Source organism: Spinacia oleracea, chromosome 6, assembly GCF_020520425.1.
Source record: "Spinacia oleracea cultivar Varoflay chromosome 6, BTI_SOV_V1, whole genome shotgun sequence".
Taxonomy (NCBI): Eukaryota; Viridiplantae; Streptophyta; class Magnoliopsida; order Caryophyllales; family Amaranthaceae; genus Spinacia; species Spinacia oleracea.
This window is the reverse complement of record NC_079492.1, coordinates 114,141,573-114,162,449: the sequence shown is the minus strand read 5'-3', so window position 1 is coordinate 114,162,449 and position 20,877 is coordinate 114,141,573. Positions and strand designations below refer to the sequence as shown.

At 39.6% G+C, this 20,877-nt stretch overlaps 1 protein-coding gene and 1 long non-coding RNA gene across 2 annotated transcripts; one reads left to right on the top strand and one right to left on the bottom strand.

Moving 5' to 3' along the window:
- The first annotated feature begins 1,313 nt into the window (after positions 1–1,313).
- Positions 1,314–1,983, top strand: LOC110791154 (uncharacterized). The gene is made up of 2 exons (XR_002534022.2): positions 1,314–1,558; positions 1,770–1,983. It is a non-coding gene; the product is annotated as an uncharacterized lncRNA (long non-coding RNA).
- A 7,248-nt stretch (positions 1,984–9,231) lies between these two features.
- Positions 9,232–20,567, bottom strand: LOC110791157 (uncharacterized). Its single transcript, XM_056832657.1, has 4 exons — positions 20,514–20,567; positions 20,295–20,423; positions 9,651–9,714; positions 9,232–9,596 (listed from the first exon to the last, which is right to left on the bottom strand). Exons 1-4 carry the CDS (start codon positions 20,565–20,567, stop codon positions 9,232–9,234), a joined length of 612 nt encoding a protein of 203 aa, XP_056688635.1.
- Positions 20,568–20,877: the final 310 nt, after the last annotated feature.

Sequence of the window (20,877 nt, the reverse complement as noted above, 5' to 3'; positions counted from 1 at the left end):
ATCGTACCCATAAATTGTTACCCTAGGCACCTATTTATAGGAGTATGGAAAAGGAATTGTAATCCTACTAGGATGTGGATTTGCTAGTTAGAACTTTATTAGGACTCTAAATAACAAAACCAATCTAATAGGATTAGGATTTAATCTTTGCACAAATCCTAATAGGATTAGGATTTCCCGCACAAGCATTGCACGAGCCGTGCACCCGCGCAAGCCTTGCGGCCCACGACAGGCGCACAGCCCACGCTGCTGTGCTCTCGCGCGTGCGCGCCCTTGGCTGGGCCTGGTCGAGGCGTGCGTTGGTGTGTGCGGCTCGCTGGGAGATGGCCTGGCTTCGTGCTGGGCCTTCGTCTTGGGGGCCCTCGTCCGATGCTAATTCGTACGATACGCTTCCGATTAAATTCCCGATTCCGAAATTCATTTCCGATACGAACAATATTTAATATTTCCGATTCCGGAATCAATTTCCGTTTCGAACAAATATTTAATATTTCCGTTTCCTGAATTATTTTCCGATTCCGATAATATTTCCGATTCTGACAATATTTCCGTTTCCGGCAATATTTCCATTTCCGATAATATTTTCCGATACGTACCATGTTTCCGTTTCCGGCAACATCTACGACTTGGATAATATTTATATTTCTGATACGATCCATATTTCCGTTTCCGGCAATATCATCGTTTCCGGAGTATTCATTTCTTGCTTGTGACGATCTCAGCTCCCACTGAAACCAAGATCCGTCGATTCCGAATATCCATAGTTAGAGTATTTAATGCCATTAAATACTTGATCCGTTTACGTACTATTTGTGTGACCCTACAGGTTCAGTCAAGAGTAAGCTGTGGATTAATATCATTAATTCCACTTGAACTGAAGCGGCCTCTAGCTAGGCATTCAGCTCACTTGATCTCACTAAATTATTAACTTGTTAATTAATACTGAACCGCATTTATTAGACTTAGCATAGAATGCATACTTGGACCAAGGGCATTATTTCCTTCAAATCGCTAGAGCTGGCAAAAGCTGACACGACACGACAACACGACACGAACCGGACACGAAAAAAGCGGGTTAGTGTTGAGAATTTTCGACACGTTTAGTTAAATGGGTTAACACGACACGAAACGATAATTAAATGGGTCGGGTTAGTGTTGAAATTTTCAACACGAATCTGACACGAGTTAACCCGCTTAATTAAGTGGGTCGTGTCGTGTCAGACCCGTTTACCCGCTTAACATAAGAAAAAACGTATGATATGTAGGCTCTAACTTTATTTACTTCACTAAGGCCCAATAAACTAACAGCCCAAAGGAAAAACCCTAAAAAAACCCCTTCTCATGTTCCCAGCCGATATATATATGTATAGCAAATGAAACTTTAGAAGCATATTTCTCACTCTCTCCATCCATCGCCTGCTCTTATCTCTCCCATCTTTCTTACAAATTTGTTCTTAAGTTCCCTTTTGTCACTGTTAATTCATGGTTTTCTGATATTTCCTTCTTGTGTGTAGATTTTTTGCTCAAATATGCTCCCATTCTCTCTTCTTTTTCTAAGGTAATACGAAGTGTTAGTTTTGTTTGTTTGATTCCTTTTATCATTGATTTTATTCATTTGATGAGGATAAGATTTGATTTTTTTCTAGTTTCTAATGGATTAATGTATTATGAATCATAATTAAGCAAAACATATCATTTTATTTAATCCCTTCAATTTTTATTCGTTCTCTTTAATATTTTATTAATTTTATACATTCTCATTTTCTCAGGTAGTCTATTTGCAATAAGGTTTGCTTCAAGCGTTTGGAAACAAGATGAAGATTTTTACAAACTGAAACGTCTAGTTAAACACCTGAAAAGTCTAGATTATTTGTAATCTAAGGTTTTTGAACCGTTTATTTGGTCTGTAACATATTGGAATCCGTTGGAAAAAACTATATTTTTTTGGCCATTAATTTATTTAACGAAATTATTAATCGTTTATTTAGTATTTCTCTCAATAATTTTTTTTAATTGGGTTGAAAAAGATGACACGAACACGACCCGATTAACTAAACAGGTTAGGCGTGTTAGGTTCGTGTTACCCGTTTAATGAACAGGTCGTGTCCGTGTTTGGCATTCTGACCCGTTTATTAAACGGGTCGTGTTCGTGTTTAGGGTTCCCAACCCGTTTATAAGTTGACACGAAAACGAACACGACACGACACGACCCGTTTGCCAGGTCTACAAATCGCCCCAGCAATAGTCGCCCAGCGTAGACACGTCCTTTACCAGGCCTATCCACCTCAGGTCAAAGGTGTCAGTAGGACCCGACAGAAAAGTGGAAGTGATGAAATGGAGGTAGAACAGCCGGGCCTGTCTCAAAGACGACTCCTCCACCCCACGCTCCAAGGCCCACATCAGGTCAGCAAAAGGTATCCCACGGGGCTGGTACGAAGGCAATCTCGTACCCAGCCACGAGCCCAGGAGCCTGGTACCCTCTGCAACGGTCGGCGGTGGGCCATCCGACCTCAGGCGAACGGGGTTCCCTGTAAAGGTCAAGCCCGTCAAAGCCGTGTAGTCCTCAGGAGTGACCGTCATCTCACCCCAAGGAAAGTGAAAAGTGTTGGTGGTATCCCACCACCACCTCATGAATGACCGCAGAAAAGATAGAGAGATGTTGAGTCGCAGTATCTCCCAAAAAGTCTCAACCACCGGAAACAACGAGCTCGCCCTCAGCCTGGGCGTCCGAGCTCAGGTAACCGAAAACAGTCTCGCTCGTCGCCGCACTATAGCCACGAACTGTGGTGTCCCTCCTCGCGTGAAGGCGGGTAGTCACGTGATGCTCCAGGTCGTAGTGCAGGTCCCGACCGTCGTAGTACTCAGGACCCACCCATAGGGGTCCCGCGCCAGTGGACTGACGCGTCATGCCACGCTCCTCGTGGCCGCCAGAGGGAGGTGACGACTCGTCAGACATGCTGATCAACAATACAACAAGGCATTATACCTTTGACAAAATCGGCACTCACACCAATCCCTAAAAAGAGTGCATTCCACTCATGAAATGGAGTCATACAATTTTTGTTCCCTAAAAACATGATAATAAGTTCATACTTAGCAAAAATTCCCTAAGTAAAAATTAACTCCAGCAAAATCAAAATTCTTCCATAATTTGTCACTCGTGAATTATGAGGAACGCAAGCAATATACCAAGAACACCTACATTGCAAGAAAATACTAGAATCGTAGGTATACTTGGGGGCTATTATAAACATGCCCAAAATCAACAAAAACCAACATACTTGCAAAAATCAACATGCACAAACTGATTAACATGTCATATAGAACATTTCCAACTATCTAATTGAAGGAAAGGGGCACAAAATCAATAACCCCAAATCAATTTCATGCACAAAAATGCTTGACAAAAATCCTGAAATTGAATAGAATAGCTCAAAATTACTGAAAATTACTTACATTGGGAAGATTGGGAAGTGATTTGGAGTGGAATTCGTGAAGAAAAGTGAAGAAAACGAGCAAAAATCAGTAGAATGAAGCGGAGAAGCGAGAACGAAAATGGTGGAAATGGGAAAGGAGGGAGACAGTCTGCGTCTTTTAAAGACCAGTCTCCCCTTTGCATTTTCAACGCCCAGCCTTGGGCGTTAGAAATTCTCGCGCCCAGAGATGGGCGATGAAAATGCTTCCCAGACAGCGAATATTCGCTGTCGGACACGCGCGATTCCCCTATTTGTGTAAGACATCCGTTATCTTGATATTTCTTTCCCAAAGAAAAAACGGTATTTTAAAAGTATCGTTAACAGAAATATACACAGTGTGGGCCCACTTATAGGACACACCTAATCAGGAAATATTGCGACCCACCAACAGGTTGTAATCACAAAAGCCCTTCTACCTAGGCAAAATGAAAAGAAAGTAAGAAATTCAAAATGGGCTCGCCCACCCTCAGCGGGCGGGGGTCTGCCTCACTAGCCGCGCAGGTCCTCAGTTTTCGAAAAATAGAATCTTCAAAAACGAAATAAAACAGGCTCGCCATCTTCAGCCGGCGGGGTCTACGTCACAAACCACGTAGGTCCTTATCTTCAAAAAGCACAAACGAAATTCAAAATAGATTCGTCCACTTCTATAGGACGGGGTGTCCACCCTTAGCGGACAGGTTCGCCATCCTTAGCCGGCGGGGTCTACGTCACAAACCGCGTAGGTCCTTATTTTCAAAATTCAAAAACATATTCGTCCACTTCTATCGGACGGGGTGTCCACCCTTAGCGGACAGGCTCGCCATCTTTAGCCGGCGGGGTCTGCGTCACTAACCGCGCAGGTCCTTAGTCGCTGCAGCGATGACTTTTTTTGGTTTTCCTTTTTTCCAAAAAATTAAAAGGATTGGTTTTCCGTTTTTCCAAAAAAGAACGATGTGCTGGATTTTCCTTCGTTTTACGTCCCATAAAAACAAGGGGGTTTTCTCGTTTAGCTAGCCCTGAAAATGAGAATCTTTAAATACCTCGTGGTTAGGCTTGGCCAGGCCCAATTACACTTGATAGCTTTAATTTCGAAAACATCTGTAGCTACTCCCAATGACAAAGTGAGGGAGTTTCTACGCCTCCTTAGATACTTCCAATGACAAAGTGAGGGAGTTTCTATACTATCCGTTGACAAATCCCAATGACACGTGAGGGATATGTCGACACTTCAAGTGATGACCCTTAAGTCAAATGTTATCACTCGGGGGCTTGTGAGACCCTCGCAAAAGCAGGTCACCATGGCTTGTGTGACGCACTCCGTCTAATACTTTGACCATCGTCTTACTCCAAGACTCAGTCAAAGTGGGGGCTAACTGTAGACACCTACTTTTGTCCCTATTCCCGAAAGGGAAGGTTCGATGATGAGAACATAAATCTCCACTTGACAACGCATCTCCTATAAAATAACGAATCTCAATCACCCTTTTCATTTTACCCGAAACCTGCTATTTATGGAAACCTGCTAAAAGTAGTAACTGCCGTAATGGGTAGTTGTTAAAAGTGGCAAGTCATAAAAGATAGAAACCTGTCAGAATTAGGTGTTGCACTCCAACATAAATCCTAAATGAGATAGAAATTGCGAGAGAATCCTATTCCTAATACGATTCGAAAATAAGAGTTACGTATTAATTAAAATCCTAACGAGCCTAGAGTTCGTAACGGGCCCAGATGCATTCTGTCATAAAATTAATACGCACTAAAAGACTCGATTAAGTCTCATACACTCCGGATTCTAAGAGTCTGAATCTGACAAAGAAACGGCCCAGACCCTATTTTCAACGCCTGGCTTTGGGCGCCGAAATCTTCGGCGCCCAGCCCTGAGCGCTGAAATTACCTGGGACGTGTTCTTTCCTAATTCCTCATGGATTAGAGTTCTACAATTCTATCTTTCCACGAACTCTTTTCTATAAATATGGCCCCAAGTTCGACGTGAAAGGAACACAACACACAATTCATATTCTGAGTATTGACTCTAAACCCCTAAGCCTAAGCCTCGCGCTGCGAAATTGATCACGCGTTCTGTCGCAATCGATCCAAAAATTGAACAGAACGTATCCTGTCCCGTAATTTGAGATTCGTTAAATAAAAGGAGAAATAGCAAAGTCAAAGTGGTTAGTTTTCTGAGAACCGTGACGCGCCTCTCAAGGGTGCGTCGTAATGTGTCCCTTTTCCATGGTTTAATTGCTTTCCTCGCCCTTTTACGAACTGTTAAACTAATTAAATCTGATTGTTCTATCACGCCTAATAAAGATAACATTTTCGGGAAATTGGATTATCATGCTAGGTCCCTTAATAGAATCTAAATCAGATAATCGCGCTCGATCTAGTATTATATGTTGCATATTGTTAAAATCAACTCAGATTAGTTTAATAGTTAACGCATGTCCCTTCAATTATTTATGCTGAGCTAGTAAGGATATCCTGCCTCTGGAGTTATCGAAGAGCGAGTACTCCTCTCGATAGTTACAGTCCCCGAACCCTCAATCTCTACCTTGCAGGTGTATGTTGAGAGATCCCCACACCAGGGATCACAAGGGAACCTACGGCCGTCGTGGTCAAACATAATTGCACTCCCTTTATGTCACGATAACCGGGTTTTGTCAGTTTTTCTCATTGTCGTTAAAAACTGAATGGCGACTCCTATATTACTAGTCAATTGGGTGTAAACTCACATGAAATCCAATTACACTTGATTTGACAAAAAAGAAGCGTCACACCCACGAGGGACGAGGTCACGCATTAGCCTCGTGCTTTTTCGACCCCCTCACACTATGTATTTAAGCTTTACTGTTAAGGTTCAACCCAAAACCTTTTACATTGGCTTGAAATTTAACAGGATCCTATTTTTGGTTTGTTATGATTATGACAGTGAAAGAGAAATGAGATTATTTTTCTGTGTTTAGAATGACTTTGGCATCTTGTTCCTTAGCTCTACTCTCTCCTTATCTCTATTATTAGGCAATACTTCTTCGATTTGTTACATTGTTTGTGATTTTGATTTCTAAAATTGGGATTTTCAAATTGCGATTTCGATTTTATTGTTGATATTAGGTGTTTTGCGATTCAGAATGGTGAAACTTAGGTGTTCTAGCTCCTACTGATGCTCTTCCTAATATCAGGAATACATACCTGATTCTTAATACACTAGTACAGGGGAAAGAACATACTTGAATTTCAAAAGTTTGTTTGGGTTCCTTGTCTTCCTTATATACTCGAACACTTTGTCTTGAGTCTGTCCGGGGCAAATGAATTTCAACATCTTTGTTTAATTAAAGCTCCCAATTTAGGAGCTAGGATCAGTTTACTTTTTTTTTTGTTATGCAAGGTGTTCATATGCAATCTGAGATAAAAGTACCATTATTTCACTACTCTTAAGTCTTAACCTTAGGTCTGACAACTGCCGGGATTCAGACTAGATGTCATGAATGGATGGCTAGTGTAGCAGGTTTGATCAGGCTAGTAAGCTGGGATGTTGTTTGGTGATGTTGGCTTGATGGTTTTGAGGTTGCGTGTTGTCTTTTGTTTGTTAATTCTGGTCAACTTTACCAGAGTTGACTTGTTGTTTGTGTGCCTTGTTTTTTTATCATTATGAATGTGGTTTCAGGGGATTTGATAGGTCAGTCGATATGAAACTCCATTGTTGCAGGTCAGTCAAGGATGGTATGCTGAATTGATTTATTGTTGGGTAGTTGTCTTGCTGTTGTGTGTGTGTGTGTTGTTGCTGCAGGGGTAGTGGTTGTCAATGCTTGCTAGGGTAGTATGATTTTAATTGTCTTTAATTTATTATTGTACTGAATCAATCGACAGTGGACCAGTCGTGTATGCACGACAACTTGCATTGCGGTATCAAACAATTTGAAGATTCAACATATCATTTCATGTTAGTTTGGTTTCCTAAATAATTAATTAGCTTCATTGTCTTTCTGATAATTGTACCGTATTAGCTTTGTTTATGCGATTAAATAGGGCTGGCATAATATTATTTGTTCAACAAGCATGTGTGGACAAGCCATTTACACATTCATTTTCATTATCCATTTGGTGATTGATTGATGTTGTGGTAGTTGATACGTAGCCACATGGGTAGAATTAAGTTCAGAGAGTTAACAAATCACCGTCATTAGCGACACATAACCATGAAATAAACCATAAGGCCAGATTTTTCCGAAGCTAGAAGTTGTCAAATTCAGAAACTACAGCCCTTGCTGAAATTGCTCGTTGTTGCCAGTCTGCAGTCTACTCGTTTTGGTTCTGAATACTTTTTATATTCTGCAGTTAGTTGTTCTGATTTATTCAGTCTTCTATTTGATGATTACTTACTTTCGAATTAATTCTATTTACTTTAACAAGTTATGTATCTACATTTTCAATTGAACAAAATTCAAAGTGTATGATAGTGTTCTAACTATTCCTATTGTATGGTAAGATACTAAGATACCACTAGCCTACTAGCTCAATTGGTAGAGCATTGTGCAAATGCACAGATGTGGGTTCGAATCCCACGTAGGTTCATCTTTACTTTTTGCATTCTTTTGTTTACTTTTCGTTTGAAAACCTTTACTTTGGCCTCCATATACTCCAATAATTGGAGTTTTTATGTTATCAAAATACTTTCGAAAATTTTCTAATTTACTTTTGATTTTTTCTAATTAGAGTTTAGTTCTTCGTTTAATTAGTTTTTTACTTTTTCATTTACTTTTTGTATTGTTTAATTTACTTTTAATATGAAATCATTTACTTTGACATACTCACGTGTACTTCTATTTTATAATTTATCTCATCTTGCAGAGAGATGAAAGTCGGTGACCAAGAGTTTTGTATAATTTAGCTCATCACGTAGATCTTGGTTGCTACAAGTTTCATTTACTTAGTGTACATATGTTGATTTACCTTAGAGTTTTTTTTTTTAAAAAAAAAAACTTCTAGAGACAACCTATGTAGGAATCGAACCTACATCCCCTATACATCTGTATAGTGCTCTACCATTTGAGCTAATAGGTTTTCACAAAAAATTTAAGAGAAAATTATAATTGATGTTTCATTGTTATTTAATTTACTTTTAGAGAGATTTTGTTTACTTTGGGAGAGATTTAGTTTACTATGCACAATATAGTTACTTTAGCTGTTTGAGTCAAGACACCATCTTCATTATCAACTATTATTCCAACTCAAAGCATATAAGTCTATGCTTCATAGCTCAAGTATGACATTTATGGCAATGGCTCAAAAGAATTCACAACTAGCTTCGCGTATTTACTTCTCAGCTTAATTATTTACTTTTATCAGATTTTGATCTACTTTTCAAAATAAGAGAAAAGAATATCTGATTTCCTATACAATTTTTTACAAATTGGGTTGATAAATGTAAGAGAAAACACTTTTTTTTCCGGTGCTGCTGTGAATTCAGAGACATGCCATGAGGTTGCTATCAAGAAGCTAGATTGGTAATGCATTTAACAAAAGTAGATAATTAAGTCTGAAAAGTAAATGGAACTAATTTTAAAGTTTATGGAACAGATTTAAAGTAATTCACATAGACACAATCTCAAGTTGCTTAAAAGTAAATAATAACTAAAAGAAGTAAATGAAACTAATTTAAAAGTAAATCTCATATGCTAGACAAGGAGGGATAGCCGGAAAGATACAAAAATACCCGACACGAAATGGAGGAGAAAAACATTTTTGATTTATCTTAAACGTCCACAAACTAACTTGATTAATGACTACAAAGGTTAAAACCATTAAAATCCTGATTTAATTCCGCAACAGGTAAGTAAACAACCATAAAAATACCCACTACAACGTACAAAAAAAGCACAAGAAAACCATAAAAGACAAGAGCTTTAAAGAGAAAATGCTCTTGTCTAGCCAAAACTGAAAACCCAAGCAAAATAACCCTCAAAGGAAGGAAACTTGAAGCAAGAAATATAAGTATGTAAACTCTCTTCTGCAACCCTTTGTTGATGACTGACGCAACCATCCGCCTCCCAAGCAACAACAGGTAAGTGGTTAGGACGATGGCAAACAGTCCATGGATTATTGTACACAACAAGGGATATATGCAAGCAATAACAGTTTGGCCTGATACAAGCAACCTCCAATAATGTCGTGAATTGTTCAGGAAATCTTCTCAACACTCTAATCTTTCCACGTCAGACTTTGGGGCCAACCATATCAACAAGGAGATCCAAGACGAAAACTGGGAGACAAAAGAGCAAAACATAACCTATGGTCTTGAAGTTCCATTTCCGGTCTAGTATACCAGACCCCCTCTAATTTAGGGATGCACGTAGGAGAAAACTCATAAAGAGGAAGATGGTTCTTGTTAGGTTATGATACATATGACAATTCATAAATCATGCGGAAAAACAATAAAGCCAGGAAAACATATTATTTACACATAATCATTTAGCATAGTTTAGATGCATACTCTTTGTTGCGTGCCTTCCCTAGCTGCGCCCGAACCGAACAAGAACAAGTCTTTAGAACTCCAAGTGTCGTCCCTCCGTAGATAGTCCACAGCACGTCCGGATCCGCCTTAAGATTGACCAACTAGAATTGCCCTTAAGGTACTATTATTTTCGGCACTTTTATAGGCAATTGTGTAATTGAATTTTGCTCTCAAAAACTCACTTTGAATACTTGAATGCTCGATGTAAATATGTGACCCTAGGCACCTATTTATAGAGTTATGGAAAAGGATTTGGAATCCTATTAGGATACTAATTTATTTAATTATAATCCTACTAGGACTCTAATTAAATAAACTAAATCTTTTAGGATTAGATTTAATCATATGACAAATCCCGGTAGCTTTAGGATTCGAGTAGCACACAAACACACACGCACGCACAGCAGCCCACGAGGGGCGCCATGCGCGCGCGCGCAGCCCGCGAGCTCGCAGCCCACTGCCGAAAGCCCACACGCTGCCGTAGCCTTGGCGCGCGCTGGGCCTGCCTTGCGGTGGGCCTGGCGCAGCCTTGGCTGGTGCGTTTGTGGCGCGCTGGCTTGCTGGGCGATGGCCCGGCTTCGTGCTGGGCCTTCGTCTGGCAGGCCTCGTCCGATGCTAATTCGTACGATACGCTTCCGATTAATTTCCCGATTCCGGAATTCATTTCCGATACGAACAATATTCAACATTTCTGATTCCGGAATCAATTTCCGTTTCGAACAAATATTTAATATTTCCGTTTCCGGAATTATTTTCCGATTCCGATAATATTTCCGATTCTGACAATATTTCCGTTTCCGGCAATATTTCCGATTCCGGCAATATTTCCATTTCCGATAATATTTTCCGATACGTACCATGTTTCCGTTTCCGGCAACATCTACGACTTGGATAATATTTATATTTCCGATACGATCCATATTTCCGTTTCCGGCAATATCATCGTTTCCGGAGTATTCATTTCTTGCCTGTGACGATCTCAGCTCCCACTGAAACCAAGATCCGTCGATTCCGAATATCCATAGATGGAGTATTTAATGTCATTAAATACTTGATCCGTTTACGTACTATTTGTGTGACCCTACGGGTTCAGTCAAGAGTAAGCTGTGGATTAATATCATTAATTCCACTTGAACTGAAGCGGCCTCTAGCTAGGCATTCAGCTCACTTGATCTCACTGAATTATTAACTTGTTAATTAATACTGAACCGCATTTATTAGACTTAACATTGAATGCATACTTGGACCAAGGGCATTATTTCCTTCAGTCTCCCACTTGTCCTTAGGGACAAGTGTGCATTTCCTAATTCCTTTGTCGCTCGATGCTTGCTCTTGAACATAAGGTAAGAGTTGTCATCCTTATTATGTCCAGAGGTGTTCCTCGATTTCAGAGTTCAACTGATCAAATAAACAGATAATCATAGCCTATGATTTATCCGAGCACGGCCATGCATTTCACAGTTTCTAGCTCTCCGAGTGGCCTTGTACAACTTTTAAGCATCTCATCCAGATTTATGGGAGGACAATCCCAATCTTGCGATCTTGAGATTAGACTTCGTTTGATAGGTGATTACCTGAGCGTTGCCTTTATAGCCTCCTTTTACGGTGCGACGGTTGGTCAACGTCAAAGCAACCAGTTCTCAAACAAGTAATCTCAAATCACTCAGGTATTGAGGATTTAGTGTCTAATAATTTTAATGAAATTTACTTATGACAGATTTTCATCTCTTACAGTAAAGTTTCATAGGTCTTGTCCGATACTAGTCTTCCCAAAGTAAGTATCTATGCAAATGATTATGACATTGCCATGTCCACATAGTTCAAGAAACAGAACTACTAGTCATCTTGCATTCTAGTCGTCTAACGTTTTCTATGCGTCCAATTTTATAGAAAACTCCGACTAGGGACCATTTTCAACCTTTGACATTCAAGTTCACTTGATAGACATTTCTTAGTCACAGGACTGGTCCTGACAGTCTATCTTGAATATATCGTCAAATTGAAGGGACTCATCATTTAATAAACCACAAATTAAATGGAAAAATGAATTCTCTTCATTTATTGTGAATGATTAACCAATATTGTTTTACAAAGATTTAAACTCTAAAACTTTAAAACATTAAACAAGGATATCAAAGCCATTCTCCAATATGCTTGATTCCCATAGCTGCAGTGTGCGAGTTGTGTTTCGCCTGCGGTAGAGGTTTAGTCAATGGATCTGATACGTTGTCATCAGTTCTAATTTTGCTTATCTCGACTTCTTTTCTTTCAACGAACTCTCGTAGAAGGTGAAATCTACGAAGTACATGCTTGACTCTCTGGTGGTGTCTAGGCTCCTTTGCCTGTGCAATAGCTCCGTTATTATCACAATACAGGGCTATTGGTCCTTTAATGGAGGGGACTACACCAAGTTCACCTATGAACTTCCTTAGCCATATAGCTTCATTTGCTGCTTCATGTGCAGCAATGTACTCCGCTTCAGTTGTAGAATCCGCAATGGTGCTTTGCTTAGCACTTTTCCAGCTTACTGCACCTCCGTTGAGGCAGAAGACAAACCCAGACTGTGATCTGAAATCATCTTTGTCGGTTTGGAAACTTGCGTCCGTATAGCCTTTAACAATTAATTCATCATCTCCACCATAGACCAGGAAGTCATCTTTGTGCCTTTTCAGGTACTTCAGAATATTCTTGGCAGCAGTCCAATGCGCCTCTCCTGGGTCTGACTGGTATCTGCTCGTAGCACTGAGTGCGTACGCAACATCCGGGCGTGTACATATCATAGCATACATTATTGAACCAATCAATGATGCATATGGAATCCCATTCATTCGTCTACGCTCATCAAGTGTTTTTGGGCACTGAGTCTTGCTTAGAGTTATTCCATGAGACATGGGTAGGTAGCCTCGCTTGGAGTCCTCCATCTTGAACCTATCAAGCACCTTATTGATATAAGTGCTTTGACTAAGTCCAATCATCCTTTTAGATCTATCTCTGTAAATCTTGATGCCTAATATGTACTGTGCTTCTCCTAGATCTTTCATCGAAAAACATTTCCCAAGCCAAATCTTGACAGAGTTCAACATAGGAATGTCATTTCCGATAAGTAATATGTCGTCGACATATAATACTAGGAAAGCAATTTTGCTCCCACTGACCTTCTTGTATACACAAGATTCGTCTGCGTTCTTGATGAAACCAAAGTCACTGACTGCTTCATCAGAACGTATATTCCAGCTCCTGGATTCCTGCTTCAATCCGTAGATTGACTTCTTTAGCTTGCATACCTTTTTAGCATTCTTTGGATCCTCAAAACCTTCAGGCTGTGTCATAAACACAGTTTCTGTTAAAACGCCGTTTAAGAAAGCAGTTTTGACATCCATCTGCCATATTTCGTAATCGTAATATGCAGCGATTGCTAACATTATCCGAATAGATTTTAGCATTGCAACTGGTGAAAAGGTTTCATCGTAATCCACACCGTGGACTTGCCTGTAACCTTTTGCGACCAATCTAGCTTTGAAAACTTCAAGTTTCCCGTCCTTGTCCTTTTTCAGTTTGAAAACTCATTTGCTTCCAATGGCTTGGTAGCCATCTGGCAAATCGACCAAATCCCATACTTGGTTTTCAGACATGGAGTCTAATTCAGATTGCATGGCTTCTTGCCATTGCTTGGAGCTAGGGCTCGTCATAGCTTGTTTGTAAGTCGCAGGTTCATCACTTTCAAGTAATAGAACGTCATAGCTCTCGTTCGTCAAAATACCTAAGTACCTTTCCGGTTGAGATCTATATCTTTGCGATCTACGTGGGGTAACATTTCTAGTTTGACCATGATTCTCACCAGATTCTTCTAAAGATCTCTGAGTTTCATCCTGAATGTCATCTTGAGCATTCTCTAGAGTTTGTTGTTCGACTCGAATTTCTTCGAGGTCTACTTTTCTCCCACTTGTCATTTTGGAAATGTGATCTTTCTCCAAAAAGACACCATCTCGAGCAACAAACACTTTGTTCTCAGATGTATTGTAGAAGTAATACCCCTTTGTTTCCTTTGGATAGCCCACAAGGATACATTTGTCAGATTTTGGATGAAGTTTGTCTGAAATCAATCGTTTGACGTATACTTCACATCCCCAAATCTTAAGAAAAGACACATTTGGAGGCTTTCCAAACCATAATTCGTATGGAGTCTTTTCGACAGCTTTAGACGGAGCTCTATTTATAGTGAGTGCAGCTATATTTAGTGCATGTCCCCAAAATTCTAATGGAAGTTTATCCTGACCCATCATTGACCTGACCATGTCTAGCAAGGTTCTGTTCCTCCGTTCCGACACACCGTTCCATTGTGGTGTTCCAGGAGGAGTCAATTCTGATAGAATTCCACATTCTTTCAGATGGTCATCAAATTCATAGCTCAGATATTCACCGCCTCTATCAGACCGCAGTGCCTTAATCTTCTTGCCTAATTGATTCTCTACTTCACTCTGAAATTCCTTGAATTTGTCAAAGGATTCAGACTTATGCTTCATTAGGTAGACATAACCATATCTACTGAAGTCATCAGTGAAAGTGATAAAGTAGCTGAAACCACCTCTAGCATTTGTACTCATTGGTCCACATACATCTATATGGATTAAACCCAATAGTTCATTTGCTCTTTCTCCAACTTTAGAGAAAGGTTGCTTTGTCATTTTGCCAAGTAAACATGATTCGCATTTACCATAATCCTCTAAGTCAAATGGTTCTAGAATTCCTTCCTTTTGAAGTCTTTCTAAGCGTTTCAAGTTTATATGGCCTAATCGACAATGCCACAGATAGGTGAGATCTAAATCATCCTTTTTGGCCTTTTTGGTATTTATGTTATATACTTGTTTGTCGTGATCTAATAAATAAAGTCCATTGACTAATCTAGCAGATCCATAAAACATCTCTTTAAAATAAAACGAACAACTATTGTCTTTTATTAAAAAGGAAAATCCCTTAGCATCTAAGCAAGAAACTGAAATGATGTTTTTAGTAAGACTTGGAACATGGAAACATTCTTCCAGTTCCAAAACTAGCCCGGAGGGCAACGACAAATAGTAAGTTCCTACAGCTAATGCAGCAATCCGTGCTCCATTTCCCACTCTTAGGTCGACTTCCCCCTTGCTTAACTTTCTACTTCTTCTTAGTCCCTGTGGATTGGAACATAAGTGTGAGCCACAACCTGTATCTAATACCCAAGAAGTTGAATTAGCAAGTATACAGTCTATAACGAAAATACCTGAAGATGGAACGACTGTTCCGTTCTTCTGATCTTCCTTTAGCTTTGGACATTCTCTTTTGTAATGGCCTATTCCATCACAATAAAGACAGCTTGATGTGGACTTGTCCTGCTTTGATTTAGCATTGCCCTTGGACTTTCCACCTTTCTTGAACGGTCTCCTTCTAGCCTTGAGTAAATCTTTGGCTTCACAGTCCAGTATTATTTCAGCCTTTCTGACAAGGTGAACAAATTCTGCAACTGTTTCTTCTCTTGGTTCACTTAGGTATAGTTGCTTGAAGCGACCAAACCCACTGTGTAGTGAATTGAGCAAGATAGAGACTGCCATCCTTTCGCTTATTGGTGTTCCTAGTAGACTTAGGCGATCAAAGTATGAACGCATAAGATCCACATGAAACCTCAGTGGGACGCCTACCCTCTGTTTAGTGCGAAGGAGCTGAACATGTGTTTCTTGGACCTCCATCCTATAACACCTGTTGGGAGAACTAACCTTTAGACCAGACATTGATTCAATCAACTCATGGACGTTCAGGTCCCTGTCCTCCGTGCTTCCACGACAGATATCCCTCAGATTCTTGATGAGCGTAAAAGGTTCATAGGCTACAAACCTTCTAGCCCAATCATCAGGGATATTGTTCAGCATGAGACTCATAACCTTTTTGAGATCCGCATCCCAGGCGTAAAATCTCTCAGGGGTCATGTCTCTGGCATAGTAGCTTGGCATGGGATGTGACAGTACATACTCAAGTCCATTGAGTTTGACTATTTCAACTAGCTTAGCTTCCCATTCAAGAAAATTTGCCAGGTTCAGCTTGACCATAAGCTCAGAACCTATGATGATGTTTTGATTGTTGTTTGCCATACTTAAAACTACAATTGAAAAGAATAAACGAATAAATAACCATTCACAGTTTCTCTTAATAAACTTAAATTCTAGCATACATGCATAATTCAATGTTTATTAAGCACTTTATTCAAGTTATGTGTTCCGGCAGGTGTGAATAAAATGATTCCAAGATCCTAAAATCATTGAAGAACTAAGCACAGTTTGTCGACTTAATCCTAAAACATCTTAGGTAAGCAAAAGCCTTTTGCTAATAGTCTAGAAACTATTCTTGGTTGATAGGTACGTCTAAGAACTTATTAGGTAAACCTATCGATTTTGCCACGACATAAAAGGACTCCTTACTTATATCGTTGAGTTTCACCAAAACTAACATGTACTCACAATTATTTGTGTACCTTGCCCCTTTAGGACCAATAAGTAACACCTCGCTGAGCGAAAACTATTACTAGATTGATGTAAAGGATATCCAAGCAAGTGTATATTTTGGCATGGCACCTTTTAACTCAATTTTTAAGTTTGGAACTTAAGGCTCTTACTATGTTGGTTAGATTTTAAGTGAACTAAAATCCTTAATCATGCAACATAATCAAGCTTTTGATCTCATGCATTTTAAGACATATTTAAAGCAATAAATAACTTAAAGCATGCATAAGATAAATGTGATCTAGTATGGCCCGACTTCATCTTGAAGCTTTAACTTCAAAGTCCGTCTTGAAAATCTCCGTGAGAGGCACCATTTTCTTCAAATAGGATAAGCTATAATTAAAACTAATTACAACTATTTGATGGTACGCAGACCATATTTGAATTGAAAAACAACTTTGGTACTTTAGACCAATTACATTCAAATTAATGGTACGCATACCATATTTTCTATCCTATTTGGGCCATACTAGTCACTTCATAACCTGCAAAACAGTACATATACAATATATACCATTCACCCATTCATTATCATGAATGGCCCACATAGCTGGTTAGTCAAACACATTATGCATCACGTAAACATTTGCAGAAATTAATCAAGGGCACCAATAATCTACCAATTATTCAGTCCTTATTAATTCTAATCAAGTTGTTTTAACCTTAAGGATTTTTAGACCTAATCAAGAGTTTATGACTAAAAGGGGTCCCACTTAAACCAATAAATTCATATGCTTTACTAATTTTAAACATAAAAATGTATTTCTAGTCTAACCGGAAACATACAAATTTAATTAAAATTTAAAGCTCTTATAAATTTATAATTGAATCCAAAAAGTTTAATTTAATTTCAGTCGTATTTAAATTAATTCATGATTTTAATTTTAGTAAAATAATTAGAATAAATAAAATTTATTATAATTACAATATTCAAAATTAAAATCCAAGAAAATAATTTAAATTATTAATTTTAAAATTAATTAAAATTACGTAAACTGAAAATTTCAAATTAACATTTCAAAACGATCTAATCGCAACGCAACAACCTCACGCAACGCACGCCCATGGGCCACACGCACACAGCCATCGCTGGCCATGTGCGCGCAGCCCATGCGCTGCCTTGCATCGCTGCTGCTTACCATCGCAAGGCATCACGCGAGCTGGTGCTCGCTGCGCGCGCCAGCATTCGATGCACGCGAGCCATCGCTCGCTGCGCTCGCTCGCCAGCGCTCGCTTCATGCGAGCCAGCGCTCGCTGCGTGCGCTCGCCAGCGCTTGCTGCGCGCGCTTGCCAGCGCTCGATCCTGCGAGCCATCGCTCGCTGCTCGAGGCATCGACGCTGGGCGTAGCACTCGTGGCACGCGAGCTTGCCCTCGCTGCGCGCGAGGCTCCGCACGCTTGCGCGAGGCAGTGCGCGTTGTGGCGCAGCTCGCTTGCTGCCCACACGCGACTGCTGTGCCTTGCTTTCGCCCTCGCCCATTCGTCCATTGCTCACGGCCCACGACACAAGGCAGGGCTGCTGCCTTGTGCTCGTGCACCATGGCCTTGCTCATTGCATTCGTGCCGCATGGGCGACGAGCTCCCTTGCTCGTTGTCACATGCCCGCACTATACAACACCCCTTAAGGGTAACACGTAGCGTCCATTGCTTTGTGCGTGCAAGTTATATGAACGAATCGCATAAAATTTAAAAAATTTATATTTAAAATTAATGACAAATTAATAAATAATATTAATTTCATAATTTTAGGGCGAAAAAATCGAAAATATATTATTCAATTGATTTCCGATTAACATGGATTCAAGTCTAGGTCATAAAAATTTAAAATTTATCATAAATTTACAATTTTTATGGTGGTTTTTAATCATAGGTATCTAATTAAATTATAATTAATTATGAAAATCAAATTAATTCTAAATTATTCTAATTTTCAACAAATTAATCATAATTACAAATTAGATTGCATAATTAACAAGGCTAGGCATTCAAACTTGTTAAACATATACAGTAGGTCAATCAAAAATTCAAGATTTATCAACAAGAATCGCAAATATTTAATTTAACATCTTAAATTTACGAAATTTTGCATTCGAAAAACTAAAACCTCCGAAAAGTCATAGTTAGGCTTCGAATTTGAGAATTCTGGGTTCGGCCGAAAAACACTATTTTTGTCAAAATTTTAGAATGCCTTTTACATGCGGAATTGACACAAAAATCACTCGATTTGGTTGAGTAACGAAGAAACTGCCGAAAAACTGCGTACGTATAATTAAATAAACGCAATTTGCAATTGATTAACAATTACAAAAATTAATCACCCCTTTTAATTCTTGCAAATTTATAATATTTAACCATGTTCATGCAATTTAGATTATGAAAATAATAAGAGGCTCGTGATACCACTGTTAGGTTATGATACATATGACAATTCATAAATCATGCGGAAAACCCATAAAGCCAGGAAAACATATTATTTACACATAATCATTTAGCATAGTTTAGATGCATACTCTTTGTTGCGTGCCTTCCCTAGCTGCGCCCGAACCGAACAAGAACAAGTCTTTAGGACTCCAAGTGTCGTCCCTCCGTAGATAGTCCACAGCACGTCCGGATCCGCCTTAAGATTGACCAACTAGAATTGCCCTTAAGGTACTATTATTTTCGGCACTTTTATAGGCAATTGTGTAATTGAATTTTGCTCTCAAAAACTCACTTTGAATACTTGAATGCTCGATGTAAATATGTGACCCTAGGCACCTATTTATAGAGTTATGGAAAAGGATTTGGAATCCTATTAGGATACTAATTTATTTAATTATAATCCTACTAGGACTCTAATTAAATAAACTAAATCTTTTAGGATTAGATTTAATCATATGACAAATCCCGGTAGCTTTAGGATTCGAGTAGCACACAAACACACACGCACGCACAGCAGCCCACGAGGGGCGCCATGCGCGCGCGCGCAGCCCGCGAGCTCGCAGCCCACTGCCGCAAGCCCACACGCTGCCGTAGCCTTGGCGCGCGCTGGGCCTGCCTTGCGGTGGGCCTGGCGCAGCCTTGGCTGGTGCGTTTGTGGCGCGCTGGCTTGCTGGGCGATGGCCCGGCTTCGTGCTGGGCCTTCGTCTGGCAGGCCTCGTCCGATGCTAATTCGTACGATACGCTTCCGATTAATTTCCCGATTCCGGAATTCATTTCCGATACGAACAATATTCAACATTTCCGATTCCGGAATCAATTTCCGTTTCGAACAAATATTTAATATTTCCGTTTCCGGAATTATTTTCCGATTCCGATAATATTTCCGATTCTGACAATATTTCCGTTTCCGGCAATATTTCCGATTCCGGCAATATTTCCATTTCCGATAATATTTTCCGATACGTACCATGTTTCCGTTTCCGGCAACATCTACGACTTGGATAATATTTATATTTCCGATACGATCCATATTTCCGTTTCCGGCAATATCATCGTTTCCGGAGTATTCATTTCTTGCCTGTGACGATCTCAGCTCCCACTGAAACCAAGATCCGTCGATTCCGAATATCCATAGATGGAGTATTTAATGCCATTAAATACTTGATCCGTTTACGTACTATTTGTGTGACCCTACGGGTTTAGTCAAGAGTAAGCTGTGGATTAATATCATTAATTCCACTTGAACTGAAGCGGCCTCTAGCTAGGCATTCAGCTCACTTGATCTCACTGAATTATTAACTTGTTAATTAATACTGAACCGCATTTATTAGACTTAACATTGAATGCATACTTGGACCAAGGGCATTATTTCCTTCAGTACTGTGAACCCCAGATTCGATAGGATGTATACTTTGCATATGTCTTCCTGCCATCTTAGGCTTAGCGAATGAAAAACTTTACCCTCCTGCCTAAACAAACTTAATCGGACAATTATGTGTGTGTCTATCAGCTGTATCAAAAAATAGGAGGGAAAACTGGTAATATACTATAAGATGATAAGAGATGGTGTTGGTACGTTCTTTAACCAGGCAAGAACTACCCTCTGCTCAAATTCTTTTTCAGGGATCCCTGACCCCAACTTAGATGTTGACATACTCTTTCGAAAAAGTTTATTTAATTAGAGTCCTAGTAGGATTATAATTAAATAAATTAGTATCCTAATAGGATTCCAAATCCTTTTCCATAACTCTATAAATAGGTGCCTAGGGTCACATATTTACATCGAGCATTCAAGTATTCAAAGTGAGTTTTTGAGAGCAAAATTCAATTACACAATTGCCTATAAAAGTACCGAAAATAATAGTACCTTAAGGGCAATTCTAGTTGGTCAATCTTAAGGCGGATCCGGACGTGCTGTGGACTATCTACGGAGGGACGACACTTGGAGTCCTAAAGACTTTTTC